The 22870-nt window shown below is 40.1% G+C and overlaps 1 protein-coding gene across 5 annotated transcripts in view; it reads right to left on the bottom strand.

The window, feature by feature from the left end:
• The window catches only part of ttc14 (tetratricopeptide repeat domain 14), a 40284-nt gene extending 24783 nt beyond the window's left edge, over positions 1-15501 (bottom strand). For all 5 annotated transcript variants that reach the window (XM_041215884.1, XM_041215874.1, XM_041215894.1 and 2 more), the window contains exons 1-6: positions 15220-15501; positions 4696-4817; positions 3404-3603; positions 2733-2817; positions 2511-2640; positions 537-692 (exon numbers count right to left, since the gene is read on the bottom strand). In XM_041215884.1, coding sequence (XP_041071818.1) covers positions 537-692; positions 2511-2640; positions 2733-2817; positions 3404-3603; positions 4696-4817; positions 15220-15356 — 830 coding nt within the window. In that variant the 5' untranslated portion in view covers positions 15357-15501. The remainder of the gene's footprint in view (positions 1-536; positions 693-2510; positions 2641-2732; positions 2818-3403; positions 3604-4695; positions 4818-15219) is intronic.
• Positions 15502-22870: the final 7369 nt, after the last annotated feature.

The raw sequence follows: 22870 nt of genomic DNA, 5'->3' as shown, positions 1-22870 counted from the left end.
CCCATTCATTACCCCACCTTGATTGATTTGCACTTGCTCTCCATCCTTCTACACATTATATTTAAAATATCTATCTATAAATCCCTCCATGACCTTCTCCAATCCTGGTTCTGCAACCTCAACAGCCTTATGTCACCTCTCAAATTCTCCATTCCTCTTCTGCAGTACTTTACCCTACCAATGGTATCAGCATCATCTGCCATCATGGTCTTATTCTCCGAAACTTCAGCCTAAACTTCTTGCTTAAAATGTTGGCAAAACCCATTTTTTCCATTTAGCTTTCTTGGGTTAGTGTGCCATTCCTTATACCCATTTTTGAAGCACCTTGGATGATATTTCTTATTAAAGATGCTATGTAAACAAAGTGATCAAAACAATCTTAAACCACTTTGTCATTCGTCAATGAAGGAGACAAAATTAAGACTTTGGTTGGTTAAGTTGGATTAGAAGGTCAAAGGCTGTTAAGCATTTGGGACTGAAAATATGTTCCCAGTTTCAACAGACATTGCAACTCTTGACTCAGCCTCAAACCTCACCTCTGCAATCCTCTCATCAGAGATGGCGATTCAATTTCACTAATTCCAAGTTTGCCCAGCAAATATTCAACAGTTGATGGATTAGCAAATCCAAGTGTGCAGTGTAAAATTTTGTCATATGTTTCAGCAATAGGATTACCCAGAGTTGAATTACGCCTGCAGACAGAAATAAAAATATTTTAAAAAGGTAAGAGCAGTAGTAGGAATTCTCAGTGTGGTCGTCAACATCCTTGTATTAGCTAGGCCAGGAAAACGATAACAGAAAATGACATTATCAACTACCCTTAAAAGTTGACATCAAAAAAAGAGAAGCAAATGACATACTGAACACTAATATTGAACCGCTCTTATCACAAGGTCAAAGCTAAATTGGCTGCCATATTTTTCTACATGATAATTATACTTTGAAACTACAAGTGTCAAGTAGGGGAACATTTAGAGAATAGTGATTGTCATATCATAAGGTTTAGGTTAGCTATGGAAAAGGACAAGGGGCAATCCAGAGTAAAATTACTGAAATTGGAGAAAGACCAATTACAGTGAGATGAGAATGGATTTGTCCCAGGTAAACTGGAATCAAAGATTGGCAGGCAAAACTTGTAAAGGAGAGAGTGGTCCTTGCTAAACAGGTTCAGAACAGGCCAAGGCCAACATCTGCCACTAAGGCTCCAGTGCAAACCCCTTATGTACACTGCCCTGGAGTTTCCCCTTTACAAACTAAGTGGTCAACTAATCACCTGAAACTCAGCAAATCAAGAGGTTATAGCATGGCTTTAGCAATTTGCTTTTGCTAAATATTTGGCAGTTCAGAATACTGGGAATTTGTGCAAGGTAAAAACAAGCAAAGCTCTCTCCAAACAGAATAGTTCTGTGTTTGGCAGATTTCAAACAGATCCTGGTGTTGAAGCAGGTTTCTGAGAATACAGCAGACACTGTGTTACTATGTGTGCTATACAATTGCAAAGGACAGAACACTGAAGACAGGAAGAGCGAGGGATTATGGATTGGACAATATTCACTGATATTGTTGAAATGGTGCCAGAGACCTCAAGGCCAGTTAAAGAGGTGGGAGAGGGAAGTCTCTGGAGATTGTGCACCAGCAGGACTGTCGTGACACGAGTGAGTGGGGGTTCATAGACATGCACCTTGTCTGTGTCAGCTGTGTCCAGAGAATTCGGGTGAAATATGGCTGCTGGTGAACGCAACTCAAGAGCCAAAACAACTGGATAGTAAGTAAAGAGATCCAACAAAATGGAGACTGACTTGAAGAGACTGAGATTACACGTGATATCATATTTGTGCGGGAAGTAATGCAAGTGCTTGTAACTAAGTGAGGCATATCTTTGTTGTATTGACTATTGACAGCAAAATTTACCTTTTTATTTGGAATATCCTTGACCAGTTAATTAATGGTTGAATTTTGATTTCAGTTTGTTTGTTACAGTAGAAGTTTTAAAAAGTGAAATCTTGTGCAGCTTTTTTTTCCCCCCAATTAGCGTTGTGGGGATTCCTTTCTTTTCAAAACGTTAGAGCTCTATGGGGACCGTAACATATGATACTAACAGGTCCTGGGAAATTAAACATATTTTACATTCTGCATTCATTTAAGAAAGCCATATGCTGGGGTACAAATATCAAGTTTAAATCCAAACCTTGGGGAGAGGGTGACCCCTTTCAAGTAAAGAAATTAATGACAGCAGTAAAAGACAATAAAGACAATTCAAAGAAAAATTTGAAATGATGATACTCAAATAGCTAATTGAGTTTTTTTTTAATTGTCTAAGACTATATTTTAATACTGGAATTCCCATGGTAAATGTTTGTATAATGAGTTTCACTGCAGCAAACATCCTAAGCAAAATCTTAGGAAGATAGATAAACTTCACACACATATATTGGAACATATAAGTATCAACTTCCTATTTATCATTTGGGGTGAAGGTAGGGGAGAGGGAAAGAGTTACACTTTTGTACCTGTAGTATGCAGGAAGATCTTCACCACTGATGACACCCAATTTCCAATGCGAAAGATGAGTTGGAAGAGCTGAAGGATGCAAAGTTACTGCAAGCCTTTCATGGTAACGATCAACATCTTTTAAAACCGCTGTAAAACAGATTGAAGAGATGCATGTACAAAAGCTGAGACACATTCCAATCAGCAACAATTTTCCAACGAATATCACCAACTTTCAGTACCTCTTATGAGATCTCCTACTTGAAAATAAGATAAAGGATCGTCATGTTTTCCATGTGAAGGCACATCTCTTACTGGGCAAAGTGCCTGTAATAATTTCAAACATGTAATTAATACACTTTTCAATTTTCTATGGTGCATTTTGCATATCCTAAAAACTGTTCTATCCAAATTAAAAGATTGTTTGATTAACCTGAAGATCAGTGCTGGGTGCTGAGGTTTCAAACTTTCACATGTTTCGAAAGAAAAATCAACTAATTGTGATTTTTTTCTCCCTGAATAATTTTAACCAGGGAGTAACACATAATCTTTGAAAAAACATTATATGGAGCATACTCAATGAGAAGCTTCAGGGCAATTGGGGTCATTGTGTTGACCATTACTCCCTCTGACTGTGCTGTTCATGAGCTGAGGTAATGGTAAATAAAAAGGATACAAATCTCATCACAATGCTGCTCATGCATTCTGTTTTAACTCTAGTTACAGCCAAAATAAGTTGGAGAGAAATTTAATCTTGAAAGCATGTTATTTTAACTTTCTGACTGTGGATAATTCTGGTGATGTCAATAAATATTCCCATTTCTCTCTCAAATATATGCAGTTGCAACTGTTAATTACATCATTTCCAAAAACCTAAGCTTTTATAGCAACAATACATGCTGCAATGTCTTACTGTTATTTCCAAGGATTCAATATCCCGCCTAAGGTCTCCTCCAAGGCTGATTAATGTCATGAAGAACCCAAAATCACGAATGGATGCAACTCGCCCAATCACTATATCTCCACGTTCAATATCACGGAAAAAGTACTGTCTTTTGTCATCACTTGGAACCTCCATTAGCTGCTCCATAGGAGGCATAATTGCATAATAATCTAAAAAAGAAATAAGGACTTCAAGATATATGGGAGTGTTTGGGGTTCTAAACATAAATCGATGCAAACTCATAACCACACTATATCACTAAAACAAAGTCTGCATGCAATGAGCATAATTTATTCCAAAAAGTTAATTAATTTAAATGGTTAAAATGATTTTAAAATTTTATTCCGAAGTATACTTATAAACAATTACAGTAACCTCTCAATCCAGCCTGTTTCACTTCTCTCCAGGTCACACAAGATTGACAAAATGCAACAGCAGCCTTTTGTATATCTTCCTGCAGAAGGTGCCATTTGGGAACTAGGGCAGAGTGTTTTGGAGCAAGCATTCTGCCTCAATCACTCGGTGGCAGACATCCTACAGTTATTTTTTTAAGTCATATAGGTTAGAAGAAAATGAAATAAACAAATTGCATTTATATAGCACCTTTCACAACCTCAGAATTCATTTTGAATTTTACTGTATTTTTGGCTGCAATTTGCAGCCAATGAAGAACTTGTTAAACTGTAGGAAATGTGGCAGCTAGTTTGCACACTGCAAAGTTCAAAAGCAGCAATGAACTAAATGACTATATCATCTATTTTAGATGTTGGTTGAGGGATAAATGTTGAGCAGGACTTCTCTGCTTTTCTGCAAATAGTTCCATGGGATCTTTTATGTCCAACTGAGGTGGCAGTCATCTTTTTCAAAAGCTGGCATTTCAGTACTGTACTGAAGTGCTAGTCTAGATTGTGTTCAAGTCTCTGCAGTAGGACTTGAATCCACAACATGCTCACTAAGAGGTGATCCCAGAATGCTGTTAGACACCCTGTCATTCACCTCAAGGCACCTATAGCACAGGTATACCTTTCTTCAGTCAGGAAAATGTACAAGGCCTGGGAGGAGGATGACAGCAAAAGCAAGAAAGAAAAATTAACAATCTTTCAGAAAATTTAAGTGGAAAAAAATTAGTAATCAAAATATTGATCAAATCCATATGCATTTCTTACAGGCAAAAGTGAATAAAGAAACATCCCAATTTTTTAAATTAAGAAAACACTACAAAAATAGATGACAAAGTCTAGATAACTTCATGTGCTTGCTACCTTCTGTCTCTTCGTCATTCAGTTCAGTACTGGCCGTTGACTTCCATGATGGAGCAAAGAGAAGGTCTGCTTTTCTTGCAATAAATTGCTGTATAGCTATATTATCAATTCTTCTATCCCTTCTGCAAAACAATAGTGCAGTGCATTAAAAACATTATTACTCTCTGTGCTGTGATGTTATCCAATTAACCATAATGTTTCTGAATGATTTACAAACCGATGTACCATGAAATTCAACAAACTGACTGATTAACAGTTTCATTCAAAAAAATCTAATACTTGAATGCATGATGCAAGCAAGATATAAAAAGGCTAAATTACGTTATGTAACCTAAAGCTGCATAAATCATGCTTCAGCACATTGTCTATCATGTTGTTTCAATATATAGAAGAAACGTCGTTATTTTTTGGCCTGATAATAAAGTTTTTTGCTGACAAGGATGCACCAGTCCAGTTGGTGCCTTTATCATCAGCCATAAATGGAGATATAAACAAGTCACCCACTGGTAAAGTTTGTTGGTACACCAGATCAAGCTAAAAATTCCCCTATTCATTTATTCAACTGTTTAAATTTAACATTTTCCTTTTCAAAAGAATGCAGACTGCAACTGGACTTTCTAAACAATGATTTCTAGCATCCCTATTATTCTGTTTCTCAATTAGTATCTAATTCACTGCCACTTCCCTTCCAGGAATGCCTACCTTAAAGAAGTCCTGCTCTTCTCTCCGATTGGATTTCTGTTCATCCCTTTTACCTTGTTCATCTTCATTGATTTCTATTTCCCTTCTCATGTTTGATCAGGTTTACCTTCCTTTTGACCATGTCTCATTCACCCCTTGCTCAAAACCTACCACATCTCTAACTTTTCCCAGTTATGATGAAAGGTCATTGATCTGAAACATCAACTCTGTTTCTGCTCTCACAGATGCTGCCTGACTTTGAGTATTGCCAGCATATTCTGTTTATATTTCGCATTTCCAGCACCTGCAGTATTTTACTTTTCAAAGTCTGATTTACAGTCTTGTGCACCAGAGTTTTCAAACCTTTCCATCTGGGGGACCTCTTGTAAATATTAACAGAGACTTCCCTGGGCTAATTTCTCATTGTGTCAACTACCCAAAGAGAAACAGCACTTTCATCACAGATAATCTATTTCTATTAGTATGCAGCAACAAAAATAACATGCTCGTAAATTAACAAGTGCAGAAAAATTCAAAAATCTAAGGGCATAGCCTATAATTTTTTTATTGATTCACGGGATGTGTGTCACTGGCTAGGTCAGCATTTATTGTCCATCCCTAATTGCCCTTGAGAAGGTGACGGTGAGCTGCCTTCTTGAACTGCTGCAGTCCATATGCTGTAGGTACACCCATAGTGCTGTTAGGGAGGGAGTTCCAGGATTTTGACGCAGCGACAGTGAATATATTTCCAAGTCAGGATGGTATGTGACTTGGAGGGGGAATTCCAGGTGGTGGTGTTCCAGGTGTCTGCTGCTCTTGTCCTTTTAGGCGGTAGTGGTTGTGTGTTTGGTAGGTGCTGTCTAAGGAGCCTTGGTGAGTTCCTGCAGTGCCTTTTGTAGATGATACACACTGCTGCCACTGTGCATCAGTGGTGGAGGGAGTGACTGTTTGTGCATGGGGTGCCAGTCAAGCAGGATTTAATCAGTTCAAAGCTCCTCAAAGATATTTCAGCAACAAGTTGCTTACCATAAACGTGACCTGACAATTTAAAAGGTAAGAAATAAACATAAGTAGTCGAGAAAAATCAGGCATAGTCAAAAGGGTAACACTTTCAATACAGAAAAAGATCCAAGAAGGTCCTGCTTTATGGCAAAATGGAATTACCACCACTAATTTTATTCTTTTAACTAAACAATATGCTACAGCTTTCAATGTCTAGCTATTCCCTTCTGTATGAGTTTACTCAAGTTGAGCCTGATCTACTTTGCCTGGCAAGTGCAATGAGCCTTGTGGGATGGCTGTGGAAAGTGTGTAACCAAAAAATAATTGCTGGAAAGGAACTGCAATGACAAAAGGACAGTTAGTGTGAGGAAAGTATATACTATCTAGATCACTCCTGGCATTGGTCATGGTGACAAGATAGTTTAAAAAAAAAACAAATAATAAGGCTTAACAATCATGGTGTGGCAGGAAGTAAGTGGAAAATTAAGCTATAGCCAGGGTTGACTTAATCCATGAAAACCAGCTCCTGCTCCCTTGACCCTATTCTCGTTCAACTACAGAGACCCAAACTTCCCTGCTTGATCCCCAGCTGGCTCACGTGGTAAATGGTGTCTTCTCCTCAGTTGTTATGAGACAGCCTTTTTAGTAAAGCTGAGTTATTTAAAAATCCCAGAGGGAAACTTTAAACAACTGTCACAACCTATATTTTAAGTGGTATGTTGGAGATGCAACTCTAAATCCAGGAATCAGATCACCAGTTCAAGAGGTTTTATATTAAACTAAATGAAACAGTTTATTAATTTACACAAGTTAAATATATACACATGGCTACAAATTACTACTTTCATAACTTTTAACAAATTTCCAAACTAATCTCCATTAAGGCAACAGCAACCCAGAGACTTAACCAGGCACCAGGCAATGCATTTTCACCTTACAAATTCAAAATTAGGTTCTTTTCACTTTGGTTCCTGTGGAGACAGTTGGAGGCTTACAGCTGCTTTGATCTTACATTGCTTCATACACAAAACTGCCATTGATTATATCCAGCACATCTCATTGAATATAAATTCTCATTGTATCATTAACCTCTTTGAGCTCCACCTCTTCTAACAATAAAACCCCTTTCATAGTACCAATTTTCTTAGTAATATAAACATACTGCTTGGTTTCTGCTAGCTAGGTGCCAGATTTCACTCACCTTCTTGAAGGCTCTATTCAAAAAATGCAAATATACTCTACCTTTCTGTTTACATCTCAAAACTAGTATACATCAAAGCACCCAGATTAGCTGTCTTTAATCCAATTAAGACACACCCACAGACTAAAACTCTATTTTGAAAGAAAATATTTCCCAATAATATTATATCCAATAATAGCTTCATGACACAGCCCTTTTCCCTTTCCAAACTGCTGTAATTACTCCCACCGCACCCTCCCACTTTTAAAAACCAAACTTTGGATCACTCACATCTTGCAAACAACTCCCAGAGACTGCAACATCCATGCTCATCTTTTTCCCCATATCTGTCTGTAGCTCACCAATCAGGTTTCTGCACCACCACAGCATCTAATGACTGGAGCTACTGTGCACCTCCCCTCAAAATCTCTGTAACTTTAACACAGTCATCCACACAACCTTCCAACATATCTCCTCCACAATCCAGCTCAGAGTGTCGGTCCTCAGTTGGTTCTATTCTTATCTATCCAATCACAGCCACAGCACGTTCAGCAATTACATCTTTTCCCACTCCTACACTGAGACTCTGGAGTCACAGACAAAGTTATCAGGATAATGGAAAGACAAAAGCCTTTAACTCTGCTAATAACTCTGCACTCTTGCCATCAATTACACCCCAGCCACTGTCACAGAAAAAACAAGACTGTTAATAACTCTGGAGCACTATTCAGTCAAAAGCATAGCTTTGCATGCCATGCACCTTCTCAAGGCCATTTAGCAATAGGCTGTTATGGCACAGCCAATGGTAAATGCTGAGAAGCTCAAATCTCAAAGGGAAACTTGAAACAACTGCCACATCTGTTTTGCAATTAGTATAAATTTCAAGATGCATGCCTTGAATTCAGCAGTAATAAGAACACCAAGTCTTATAAGTTTCTTACAAAACTAAATGAAACCTTTATTAATAGAAGAAAAGATTTAAAGTACCCGCATAGATCTACAAATTACTACTATGGTAACTGCTAAATGCCCTAGTTAAACACAACAGTAAGGCACAGATTTTAAAAGACCCAGGCAAAGAAACATGATACCCTAATCAATCCAATTCAAAGTGAATTTTCTTAACTTCAGTTTTTTGTAGGCAGCAGCTTAAGGCTTAGATGCTGGAGGTTTTTCACACTTGTTTTAGATCTCAGGATGCCTTCCCTTACACACAGCCTTCTCTACTGCATACATATTTTCCACTCTGAATGCAAATTTCTATTGTTTCACTATGTCTTTGGGCTTTTACATCTCTAATAATAAAAATTCATCAAAGTACCAATATTACCAGTAATCTTTGGGAAAAATAAACACACTGTTTCTTATCTTCTTCTGGCGAGGTACAATATTTCACTCCCTCTTTGGAATTCAATCTAGCCTGGTTTATTTAACAATGCAAATGTTCACTTTACACCTATGTTTACCTATCTAACATTTCAAACCCAACTTATCTTCTGTTACGTCAAAGCCTTCAGACCAGCTGCCCTTTTTTGTTTTTCATTCACGGGATGTGGGCTTCGCTGGCTGGGCCAGCAGTTATTGTCTATCCCTAGTTGCCCTTGAGAAGGTGGTGGTGAGCTGCCTTCTTGCATCACTGCAGTCCATGTGCTATAGGTACACCCACAATGCTGTTAGGAAGCGAGTTCCAGGATTTTAATCCAGCGACAGTGAAGGAATGGTGATATATTGCCAAGTCAGGATTGTGAGTGACTTGAAGGGGAACTTCCAGGTGGTGGTGTTCTCATCTATCTGCTATCCTTGTCCTTCTAGATGGTAGGGTCATGGGTTTGGAAGGTGCTGTCTAAGGAGCCTTGGTGAATTCCTGCACTGCATCTTGTAGATAGTACACACTGCTGCCACTGTACATCAGTGTTGGAGGGAGTGAATGATTGCGTTTGTGGTGCTAATCAAGAGGGCTGCTTTATTCTGGACGGGGTCAAACTTCTTGAGTGTCGTGGGAGCTGCATTCATACAGGCAGGTGGGGAGTATTCCATCACACTCTTGACTTCTGCTTTGTAGTTGGTGGACAGGCTTTGGTAGTCAGGAGGTATTCATTGCAGGATTTCGAGCCTCTGTAGCCACTGTATTTATATGGCTAGTCCAGTTCAATGATAACCCTCAGAATGTTGATAGTGGGGGATTCAGTGATGGTAATGATATTGAACGTCAAGGGACGATGGTTAGGTTCACTCTTGTTGGAGATGGTCATTGCCTGGCACTTGTGTGGTGCCAATTTTACTTGCCACTTGTCAGCCCAAGCCTGGATCTTGTCCCAGTCTTGCTGCATTTGGACATGAACTGCTTCATTATCTGTGGAATTGCGAATGGTGCTGAATGTTGTGCAATCATCAGCAAACATCCCCATTTCTGACACTATGATGGAAGGAAGGTCACTGCAGGAGTTCCTCGAGGTACTGTCTTAGGCCCAACTAACTTCAGCTGCTTCATCAATGACTTTATGATGGGAGGAGGGGTATTGATGAAGCAGCCGAAGATGGTTGGGCCAAGGACACTACCCTGAGGGGCTCCTGCAGTGATGTCCTGGAGCTGAGATGACTGACCTCCAACAACCACAGCCATCTTCCTTTGTGCTAGGTATGAATCCAACCAGCGGAGAGTTTTCCCCAATTCCCACTGACTCCAGTTTCGCTATGGCTATGGCTCCTTGATGCCACACACGGTCAAATGCAGCCTTGATGTCAAGGGCAGTCACTCTCACCACACCTACAGAGTTCAGCTCTTTTGTCCATGTTTGAACCAAGGCTATAACGAGGTCAGGAGCTGAATGGCTCTGGTAGAGCCCAATCTGGGCATCAGTGAGCAAGTTTTTAACTAAGCAAGTGTCACTTATTAGCACTGATGATGGCCCCTTCCATTACTTTATTGGTGACCAAGAGTACACTGATGGGGTGGTAATTGGCCGGGTTGGATTTGTCTTGCATTGTGTGTGCAGGATATGCCTGGGCAATTTTCCATATAGCCGGGTAGATGCCAGTATTGTAGCTGTAATGGAATAGCGTGGCTAGGGGCTTGGCAAATTTTGGAGCACAAGTCTTCAGTACTATTGCCAGAATATTGTCAGGGCCCATAGCCTTTGCATTATCCAGTGCCTTCAGACGTTTCTTGATCTCACGTGGAGTGAATCGAATTGGCCGAGGACTGGCATCTGTGATGCTGTAGACCTCCAAAGGAGGCCGAGATGGATCAGCTACTTGGCACTTCTGGCTGAAGATTGTAGCAAATGCATGAGCCTTAACTTTTGCACTTATGTGCTGGGCTCCCCCATCATTAAGGATGGTGATATTTGTGGAGCATCCTCCTCCAGTGAGTTGCTTAATTGTCCACGACATTCAAGACTGGATGTGGCAAGACTGCAGAGCTTAGATCTGATCCATTGATTGTTTAGCTCGGTCTATCACTTGCTGCTTATGCTGTTTGGCACACAAGAAATCCTGTGTGTTATAGTTTCACCAGACTGACGCCTCATTTTTAGGTATGCCTGGTGCTGCTCCTGGCATGATCTCCTGCACTCTTCACTGAACCAGGTTTGATCCCATTGCTTGATGGTAATGGTAGGGTGGGGGATATGCTGGGCCATGAGATTACAGATTGTGTTTTGAGTACAATTCTGCTGCTGCTGATGGCCCTCATGGATGCCCAGTCATGCGTTGCTAGATCTGTTCAAAATCTATCCCATTTAGCATGGTGGTAGTGCCACACAACAGGATGGAGGGTATCCTCAACGTGAAGATGGGACTTCGTCTCCACAAGGATTGTGCTGTGGTCGATACTGTCATGGACAGGTGCATCTGTGACAAGCAGATTGTTGAGGATGAAGTCAAATATGTTTTTCCCTCACCACCTGTCGCAGACCCAGTCTAGCAGCTATGTCCTTTAGGACTCGGCCAGCTCGGTCAGTAGTGATGTGCCGAGCCACTTTTGGTGATGGACATTGAAGTCCCTATCCAGAGTACATTCTGTGCTCTTGCCACCCTCAGTGCTTTCTCTAAGTGGTGTTCAATCAGGAGCACTGATTCATCAGCTGAAGGGAGAAGTATGTGGTAGTTTCCTTGCCCATGTTTGACCTGATGCCATGTCATGGGGTCCAGAGTCAAGGTTGTGGATTCCCAGGGCAACTCCCTTCCAACTGTATACCACTGTGCCACCACCTCTGCTGGATCTGTCCTGCCAATGGTGATGGTGGTGTCTGGGACATTATCGGTAAAGTATGATTCCGTGAGGATGACTATGTCAGGCTGTTGCTTGAGACAGCTCTCCAGATGTTACTAAGGAGGAATTTGCAGGGTCGACAGGGCTGAGTTTGCTGTTGTCTTTTCCAGTGCCTAGGTCGATGCAGTGGTCATCCCTTTTTTGTGACTTTGTAGCTGTTTGATACAACTTAGTGTCTTGCTGGGCCATTTCAGAGGGCACCTAAGAGTCAATCACACTGTTGTAAGTCTGAACTCATGTATAGGCCAGACCAGGTAAGGATGGCAGACTTCCTTCCTTAAAGGACATTAGTGAACCAGATGGGTCTTTACGACAATCATCATTAGACTTTGAATTCAAATTCCACCATCGGCCATGGTGGGATCTGAACCAGGGTCCCCAGAGCATCACACTGGGTCTCTGGCTTACTAGATTACTAGTCCAGCAACAATATCACTACGCCATCGCCTCCCCCTTTAATTCAATTAAGTCACACACACACTCTTACAATAAATTCCAATAGCATTATGAAAATTATATCTTCCTCACATATGTAACAAACGCTGGCCTAGCCAGCAACACCCACATCCCGTGAAAGGATAAAGAAAGTCCACACTTTAACAAAGACAGTTTAATTTCATCTCTGTGACATCTCGCATACCTTAGTCCGCCTCCTGCTGAAACACTTAGCTTTGCTTCTGTCACCCCAGACTCAACTATATCAAAGCTCACCCCATGCCCACCCCAGTCTCCATAAACTCAAATTCATTCAGAACTCTGCTTCCTGTATCTTATCTCAAACAAGACCTACTCACCCATTACAGGTGACCTTGCTGATCGACACTGACTCCACTTTAATATCTTCCTTTTGTATTCAAGTCTATTCACAATTTCTTTTCCTCTTTTCTGTAACCTCCCCGAGAAATAGAATCAGCCTCAAACTCTGTAGTTGGATTCTGACATGTTTACATCATTCTACTGCTGATCATTGGATTCCATGTCCTAAACATTCCTTTCCTAAGCTTCACCACTTCACCCTCCTCCTTAATACACATTTCTGACCAATCTTTCATCCATCCCTCCTAATATATTCCACTTTGGCTTTGTGTACATTTTTGATTGGGCCTCTGGTGGCTTCGGATAGTAATTCAAATTGAAAAAAGGTACTACGCAAATGCAAGTTGTTGTTGTTTACTACTACTGTCAATTGAAGCCAGGTCAGAGGGCTGCTCTCTAGTTGCTGGTGACAGGTATATATGGCCAAATTTAAAAGTAGAGGTGTAGGAAACAAATTGACTTAGCAAATCAAACCAACAATCATGTAACCTGCAACTTAAAAATAGGTCACTGGCTTAAGCACCTAAACATGAAAGTAAACATCTGAAAATATTTATAATAAATACATTCTGAACAATAGCATGAAAGTGTGACTTCAACAATGGAAGTTAATTACCCTCTCCACAGCACTTGGTAAAACGTCACCCAGAGGTATCTTTGAACATAGGATGACAATATAATTGAAATTCATATATCTAATTTTCAGCTGTCTCAATAAAGTTCTGTTAACCATCTTCAAATATGGAACTCAGGAAAGCACACTTGCAGTTGCATTTGGGGCAGAAAAAATAATTAGGACTACAATAATAATTACATTAAACGACACCAAGGCAAAAACAAAATGGAAATATTTTTCATCCCATTCACCTCAGTATGACTTGATCTGCAGATCATAACTAACATGTTCAATTTGCATAGTGCCTTTAACGTAGGAAGCTCCAAAAGAGCCAGTGCACTACAAAGTTAACTTTGGAATTTCAGTACATTCGCCATTCTTACATATTACTTTCCTGTTTCACAGATTCTACAACTGTATTCAAATGGGTGCTATAATCAAATACTTTTATTAAGGTCAGTTCATTCAATTTCTCTGTTGCTATCTGGAAAGAACTATCTCCTGGATATACAGAAGGTTATAAATACCCCCTGGAGGATTCCAATTTAGCTTTTATAATCGAAAGTAGTACTACATTCAGCATGTACAAAACTTCAGGAAAAGGCACAATACCTCCTGAAGGAAACAACCTGCTTTAATGAAAAATTTGAGCATAATTCCCTGACTAGACCACTTTTCAGAACAAGTGGATCAAGGCAAATCAACTACATGAACAGAGATGTATCACTGCATATACAAGGCAAACAATGATGCAAGTTTTTAAAAAGTCAGTTATGACACCAGTCATCAATGTCAAAGCCAATGATTCACAGTGAAATCCCTAGCCTAATATTCCTGTTGTTACTGTGCTCACTAATCTACATTAGTTCCTGGTTAAGCAACACTTCAATTTAAAATTCTCATCTTTGTTTTCAAGGCCTCCATGGTGTCACCCCTCCCTATTTCTAATCTCCTCCAGCCCTACAACCTCTACTATCTGTGGCCTCTTGAACATTTTCAATTTAAAATCGCTCCATCATTGACAGCTATGCCTTCAGCAACCAAGGTCCTAAGTTATGGAATTCCCTCCCCAAATCTCTTTCCACCTTCAAGATGCTACTTAAAACCTAGCATTCTAACCAAGCTTTTGGTCATCTGCCCCAATAACCTCCCACATAGCCTGATATCAAATTCTGTTTGACACTCCTGTGAAACACCAGATATTTTTCTGTTAAAAGGTGCTACGTATTGCAAGTTGTTATCGCTGTCGGGAGCACAGAGGCCAACTATATTGTCTTTATTGCTGATTACATGATGTCACCAAACTCAGCACAGGCTTAGGAGTCAAATGAGACTTTCGATTCTACATAAGGGCATACATTTTGTCTGTCAACTACAATACTATTTGTTTTTCCAAAACATATTTTGCAGCAAGGGGTCCCAATTATTCATGAAGGATAAAATATGTTCCTTCATTTCTATTGACACAACCTTCCAGCCTCCAATTGTTTCAGTACACACTCATGCCTGGACGAATACTTCTTTTGAGATGGCGATTTAGTACTAGAAAAGGTAGAAGACCAGCTTAACTGCAAAGATGGTACAGATTTAAATAGCGAAAGCGAAGTCTTTCATGAGAAAGTTTTAACCTAGGCTCACAAATCTATTTCTATCACTTGACGTTCACTAAAATAGGCTACAATTAAAATCAAAATTGCGACTAAAATTCCACAGGACTGATACCCGTCAGGTTTGGACCCGCGTACAACTGGTGGATGAAATCGCATTTAATGCTGCCCGACCTTCCAGATACGCAGACACAAAATAAACAAGCGCAGGCCTACAGTGGTTCACTTTGGATGGTTAGCATTTTATGCAAGTGAATTATGGGGGTGAAGGGCTCCCTGCAGAGAGCTGCTAGTTAAAGTAGGCGGGGTTAATGCTGAAGCTCAGTTAAACAGGGACCGTGTCGTATACCTGTGATGAAGCGCTGTTTTCAAGAACTCGGCCGAAACGCTCTGAATGTCTGTGTTCTCATATTGTTCACTTTTCAGAAGGGACAACAAAGTGGGCCCGTGATAACCCACCGACTGGCGCATGAGGTCCTTGTTCATATTCAACAGCAGTTTAACTCCCGCTGACTAGACTCCTCGACATACTGCCTCCAGAAGTTTCTTCGGATTAAGTGAGAGGTAACGTGGCGCATTGAACAGGCAGGTGAAACCAAGCAGACATTTCACCCAGTGCCAGAGGCTCGACTTGCGCCTGCGCACTCACCGCCACTGCCCTCCAGTCTCCGCATGCGCATGTGCTCTGCTGTTTCCCTCTTGAGTCTGCGCATCGTCGTCTTCTTTTCCCAATTTGTGGAAAGAAGCGAAGATTTGGGGAAAGCCTGTATTTACATACTGCCTTTCACCACCTCCCGACACCTCAAAGCATTCTGCAGCCAAAGAGGTACCTTGGAAGTGTAGTCACTGTTGTAATTTAGGAACCAGAGCGTCATCTTGCACGAAGCAAGCCTCCCACCGACAGAAATGTTGATCAGAGGGTGTTGATTGAGGGATAAATATTGGCCAAGACACCAGAAATAATTAGAAAATCTGAAATGAAAGCAGGTCAGGCAGCAGCTGTGGAGACAGAAACAATTAACATATCAACCTGAAAAATTAACCAGGAATAGATAACATGCATGCTCTTAAAATAATGTCATGGGACCTTTAAAGTCCATCTGAGAAGGCAGACAGGGTCTTGATTTTAAGGTCTCATCCAAAGGACTTCACCTCACACAGTGCAGCTCTTTCTCAGTACTGCACTGGATTGTGAGGCTAGATTTTTTTTCTGTGCTCAATTGCTGGAGTAGGACTTGAACCTACAACCTGATACCAAGTCCATGGATGGCAGAAGGCAATGGTGGGGAGAGTGTGATAGAGGAAGGGCTAATAAGAGAAAGTATCCCATCTTAACCACCTTATCCACCTGCCCAGCTACCTTCATGGATTTGTGGACATGCAATCCAAGGTCCCTCTGTGCTTCTACACTTCTCAGTGTTATACAATTTATAGTGTATTCCTTTGTCTTGTTTGCCATCATCAATCTTTTTTATTTGTTCATGGTTGTGATCATCACTGGCAAGGCCAGAGTTTGTTGCCCATCCCTGACTACCTTTGAGAAGCTGCTGTGGAGCTGCCTTCTTGAATGGTTGCAGTCCATTTGGCATTGGTACGTCCAAAGTGATGTTAGGAAGGCAGTTCCAGGTTTCTGGAGAGAGACAGTGAAGGAACAGTGATATATTTCCAAGTCAATATGGTGTATGGCTTGGAGGGGAATTTGCAGATGCTGCATGACCTCACACTACTTTGAATTGAATTCCATTTGCCATTTTTCTGTCCACCTGACCAGTCAATGATATCTTCCTAAAGTCGACAGCTTTCTTCAATTTTTGTATCATCTGCAAACCTCTTAATCATGACATGTACTTTTAAGTCTAAATCATTGATAAAAGGTACGAAAACTATGATATATACTGGGAAACTATTCGAACTGAAGGCTGACAAGTCTCCAGGACCAGAATGCCTGCATCCTGAAGTGGCTGCAGAGATAATTGATGCATTAGTTATGATCTTCCAAAATTCCTTAGATTCTGGAAGAATCCCAGCAGATTGGAAAATACCTAATGAAACATCTTTATTCAAGAAAGAAGGAAGACAGAAAGGAAGAAATTATAAGCCAATTGACCACTGTTTTACTGTTTGTGTTTAGAAAACTCTTTTCGATTCCCTTTCATGCTGCTAATTTTTAACCATAGTTTGTCTTTTACCCTCTAATTTCTTTTATAAAATACCTCTGTATTCCCTACATTTGGCTTATATCTCTATTATGAATGTTGTATTTTTTGTTTCAGACATGAATTAATTTTAGAATATAAATTTCAAGTGTACCTCCACTGTCAGACTGGTGGATCGACAGCAACACCATTTTCTCCTGGTAGTTGTGTATTTTGAAGACCTGGTTTGTTTTCTTTTGGGCTGTTTTGTTCCCAGTGTTTCTGTTTTTTCCGTAGCTGTGCTGCTTCCTTTCATCTCCTGCTTTTAGGGATTTTTGGTCAAACTATAATTTCACATTCATTGCTTGTACCATTTAATAGTTGCGGCTTATTTTATTGTCAGCCTTTTTTAAACCATCATTGTATCTATTTTTCACTGTCATTCTGATTGTTTCTGTTTAACCACATCTCTGCTATTTCCTTTTAAATCTCACTCTTATTGTTTTTGTTTCTTGCCGACTTGATTTCCACTTGTTTCTTTTAACTCATGCTGTCAGTGTTTGTATTTTCCATCCCACTCTTAGTTTTTGTATTTTTACATTGTTTTTCTCACAGCTTCTTAAAAAGAAATTCCACACATCATAATAGTTGCCAGGACGGTTCCCCAATTCTCCAATATGTTTTTCTTCCCTTTCCAAATAACCTTTTTATTTAATATTCTTTTTATTACAGCATTCCTAATTTCCTATTTCCTGCATAGTCCTCATTTTACTAACACCTTGGGCCATAATTTGTTGTAGCAGGGCATCTAACTGCAAATGTCATTCATCAGACCTGCCCTTGCGTCTTTGCATATTTGGGATTTTTAAATTTTTGCATGATAAGTTGATGAAAGTATGCTCATTGGTCTCTTTGCAAAAGCTGACTATAAAGTTTTAGGTGGCTCTAGAACACAGACTTCCTCTTCCCTGGTGTCAAATTGAATTTGGCACTCTCTACAGGACATCTGTGATGTTTGTGATCAAGGAAATCATTAGAGAGGCTGATCAACATTTCAGGTTGAAGAATCCTCACCGACAGCAAAAAAGGAATTATAAATGACATTTAGATGATTGTGCAAAAAATAAAAATAAGAAGTGAAACATAGATATTGGATTAAAGAAGGAACTTAAATAGAAAAACAAAAATCTTTTTAAAATACAGTTTTTTAAAAATCTGATGAAATGAGACTCCAAACTTATAAAATCAACTTTTCAGGGTCAGGGATGTTGTTCAACAATAATTATGACTTACTATGCCATTAAAAACTCAGTTACTCTCGATGGAACAAGGTTTAAGTTTTTCACTGGTCTTTGGTGCGATAAGGGTAACAAATTAAGTTCATGCCTTAATCGTGATTTATGTGCAGATTCAATGACAAAGACTGCAACAGCACACAATGTAGAGGAACAGGGTATGCCTGACAGCAAATTTTGGATTTCCACTTTTCACTGTGCATGTGCAGATGCCAGAAATGACTGTTAGTTTTCCAGGTAATGAAAAGTGCTACAGCAAAATCAGGGCCATGCCTGACTTATGCAAAACCATGTATGTTCAACTATAATAAAATATTACAAATTTTATATTTGTGGAAAATTCTTGTTAACTTCTTCTATTCAGTCCTTCCATTAGCAGTAGGGTATAATTATAATGTGATATGTTTACATAAGCAGTTTCCATTCCTTGTGTAGACATAGATATTTATAATAGAAATATAAAAATAATGGCAAAAGATGTGACGTCAAAATGGGACTTAATTATGTCTGGCTATTATCGTCCAATTATCCTGGCAAAGCCTGTTAGTTCCCATTGGCAGCGGGGTTGAGAATCGGAGGACACCAGTTTAAGATGATTGGTAAAGGAAGAAAAAGCAACATGGGGAAACCTTTTTGGCACAGTGGGTGGCTGGGATCTGGAATGCACTGCCTGGGAGTGTGCTAAAGGCAGATTCAAACATGACTTTCAAGAGGAGATTGGATGGGAAGCTGAAGAAAATATTTGTAGGGCTGCAGGGAAAGAGCGGAGGAGTGGGACTAGCTAAACTGATCTTGCAGAGAGCCGAAACTAGCTCAACAGGCTGAATGGCCTCCTTCTGTGCTGTAACTGTTAACCTGGAAACTACCTGTGTGCAATTCCATGAGACACTCAGTAATAATATATTTAAAATCTTGCATATTCATGCATTTCTTCTCTGCTCCATTTGTCTCTTGTCACATTTTTGTCAAAGTATTCAAGTTGACCTTTCCCATTATCATTGTTAATAATATCTGCTGAAATAAACTAGTTATGTTGCGTTACTTACATGATTTGGCTATTGGGTGAAATATAAAATAAATAATTGACCTGTTTTGTCAGTTCTGCTGCCTTTTCTACCTGTGGGAAAACTTCATTGTGTCCTTTGTGATGGAATATAGGAACCAGGCAAAGGTTCTCAACTACTTAACCATTTTGACCTATACGAACCTAGGACACCTGAATCTGTTAACCTATCCATGACTAGGGGCTCAGCCTGCCTTTCCCCCTCTTCCGTGTTGGGTCTTGGGCTCAGCTATCCAGGGTCACCTTTCTTGATGCCAGTGGTCTTCTTTTACTATTTGCAGAAAATTTTTCATGACACAATGTTTTATGTGTAATTTTATAAACACTAAACGTTGAGTTGATTGGTGAAGGTAAACATGGACAGATAATTACACTGGTGGGGCGTGGTGGGAGGTTGGTGGCTCAAGCATGAGTAGGGTTCAACCAAAGAAGGTAGGATTGAGGTTATTAAGGAAGGGTTGGAGAAGACAAAGAAAGGGCAATGGGAAAGCTGAGAAGGGGTATAGAGCCAATAAGAGGAGATAGATAGGGAATTGAGAGATAAAGCAAAAGGAAAGTTGATGCCTACCACCTATTTTACACACCTGGCAAAGCTGAAAGTGTGCATGTTTCTTCATCTGTGTCTGATAGCAATTAGTAATTAGAATTTTCTAAACATGAACATAACAGGTGATAATCAGGCTGATATAATTGTTAACATAACTAGCATCAGATGAGATAGTTGGAGATTAGTTACTTGAAAATTTAACTACTCAATGTCAAAGAAGGAAGGCATGTTGGGGAATTTAACCACCTCACTGAGTGGGAGTGGTGGGGTTTGTATGCAGTTAGAATAACTGATAAGATTTATGTGCTCCGTTCCTGCTTGTTGGGTCCTTTTTCAGATGGCTAAGGTTCTCCCTCTGACTCAGTTGGAAGTCTCCTTAATATACTGTATGCTAATTGAGGTCCACCAGACTCTAACAGCATTTTACTGAGTGAGGTGCCCGCTATTGGTGGCACATTCAGTAAAGCCTGGTGTGGTGGAAGAGCAGATCCTCTAAATTAAATTAGAATTTACCTCAATGGGGCTAGGAGCACCAGGATTAGATGTGGTTGGGACCTGTGCTGTGCAGGCAGGTGCTGCTCGCTTTCCATACATGAAATGGCCCTAATGTCCTCCTCGACCCGCCTTGATAAATTTCACTTGTCCAAGTTAACTATCTGCCTCTTAACCTGTTTTGTGCAGGTAAACAGTTGGTAGGATGTAAATGAGTCTTGGGGTTTAAAATCAGCTTAGGTCTTCCACAGCCACTATCAGGCATCCTGACGAGCCTTTCATAGCTTAATATACTTTTTGAAATTTGTGGAACAAAAAATAAATGACATAACCCATGTGTAATCAGTAATGTCATTTTTCTAAGTAATACATTGTTAAAGAAAATACACTGTTCAAAAAACACAATTTAACTTTTATTTGAATAAAGATTTTCAGATTTTTCATTTAGATCTTCTTCAAATATTTTTTGATCAAAAGCTACTTGAAGCTAAGGAAAAAAGCCGACGCAGTGGTCCTAACACATATGGGAAATTAGATGCACTCCATATATTTAGATTATGTAATTTCAATTCACTTTATAGCTCAGGTTAAAAGTATTATATTGAATCCCAGCCATTGATAGAGGTTAAGGCCTTCAAATAACAATTTAAAAGATTAAAAAACAAAGCATAGATTCAATCATGTTAGTCTGAAATGTGTGTTTTTAGATTTTTTGTTTTTTTCAAACCCTTATATTGAATCTCAAAAATTTCAATTATTGGGGTTAAAATGGCAAATGAAAAGTTTTGAGCAACTAATCTAGTGTCCAGATTGCACAGTGATGAATTACTCTGAAAAACAGATGTCAGTTGACATTTTTTGTCATAAGACGAACATAAATGTGGACAATGCAATTGGTAGTGGAGGTAGGAATTAATGTTTGGACAATGTTGATGCAAAAAGTATCAGAGGAGAGGAGAGACAGGTTGACGTTGAAGTGAAGGAGGACCCTTCATCAGAGCCATTAGCCCACAGTTATGGACAAATATTTTTCTTGAACTGTACCTTAACTTTTTTATTAATTCACGGCCCCAGCATATACTGCTCATCCCTAGTTGCCCTTGAGAAGATGGTGGTGAGCTGCCTTCTTGAACTTCTGCAGTCCATGTGCTGTAGGTACATCCGCAGTGCTGTTACGGAAGGAGTTCCAGGATTTTGGCCCAGCAACAGTGAAGAAACGGCAATACATTTCCAAATCAGGATGGTGAGTAACTTGGAGGGGAACTTCCAATGGTGGCATTCCCATCTATCTGCTGCCCTTGTCCTTCTAGATAGTAGTGGTCGTGGATTTGGAAGATGCTGTCTAAGGAGCCTTAGTGAATTCCTGCAGTGCATTTTGTAGATGATACTGCTGCTACTGTGCATTGGTGCTGGAGGGAGTGAATGTTTGTGGATGTGGTGGCAATCAAGCGGGCTGCTTTTTCCTGGGCAGTGTCAAGCTTGTGTTATGGGAGCTGTATTCATTCAGGCAAGTGGGGAGTCTCCCATCACATTCCTGACTTGTGCCTTGTAGATAGTGGACAGCCTTTGGGGAGACAGGAGGTGAGTTACTCATCGCAGAATACCTAGCCTCTGACCAGCTCTTGTAGCCACACTATTTATATGGCTAGTTCAGTTCAGTTTCTGGCCAATAGTAACCCTCAGGATGTTGATAGTGGGGGATTCAGTGATGGTAATGCCATTGAATGTCAAGGGGCCATGGTTAGATTCTGTCTTGTTGGAGATGGTCGTTGCCTGGCACTTGTGTGGCGCAATTGTTACTTACCACTTGTCAGCCCAAGCCTGGATATTGTCCAGGTCTTGCTGCATTTGGATGTGGATGCAACAGTATCTGAAGATGCTTCAGAATCGTGTATGGTGCTGAACATTGTACAATCATCAGCGAACATACAGACCTTATCATGGAAGGAAGGTCATTGATGAAACTGCTGAAGATGGTCAAGGACACCACCCTGAGGAACTACTGCAGTGATGTCCTGGAGCTGAAATAACTGACCTCCAACAACCACAACCATCTTCCTTTGTGCTAGGTACGACTCTAACCAATGGAGAGTTTTCCCCCGATTCCCATTGATTCCAGTTTTGCTAGGGTTCCCTTATGCAATGTGGCCTTGATGCCAAGGGCAGTCACTCTTATCTCACCTCAGGAGTTCAGCTCTTTTGTCCATGTTTGAATCAAGGCTCTAATAAGGTCAGGAGCTGAGTGGCCCTTGAGGAACCCAAACTGGGTGTCAGTGAGCAGGTTATTGCTAACCAAGTACTGTTTCATAGCACTGTTGATGACCCATTCCATTACTTTACTAATGATCGAGAGTAAACAGATGGGGCGATAATTGGCCGGGTTGGATTTGTCCTACCTTTGTGTATAGGACATAACTGGGCAATTTTCCACATGGCCATGTAGATGCCAAAGTTGTAACTGTATTGGA

Source organism: Carcharodon carcharias, chromosome 2 (assembly GCF_017639515.1).
Source record: "Carcharodon carcharias isolate sCarCar2 chromosome 2, sCarCar2.pri, whole genome shotgun sequence".
NCBI lineage: Eukaryota > Metazoa > Chordata > Chondrichthyes > Lamniformes > Lamnidae > Carcharodon > Carcharodon carcharias.
This window is presented reverse-complemented; position numbering and strand designations above follow the sequence as displayed.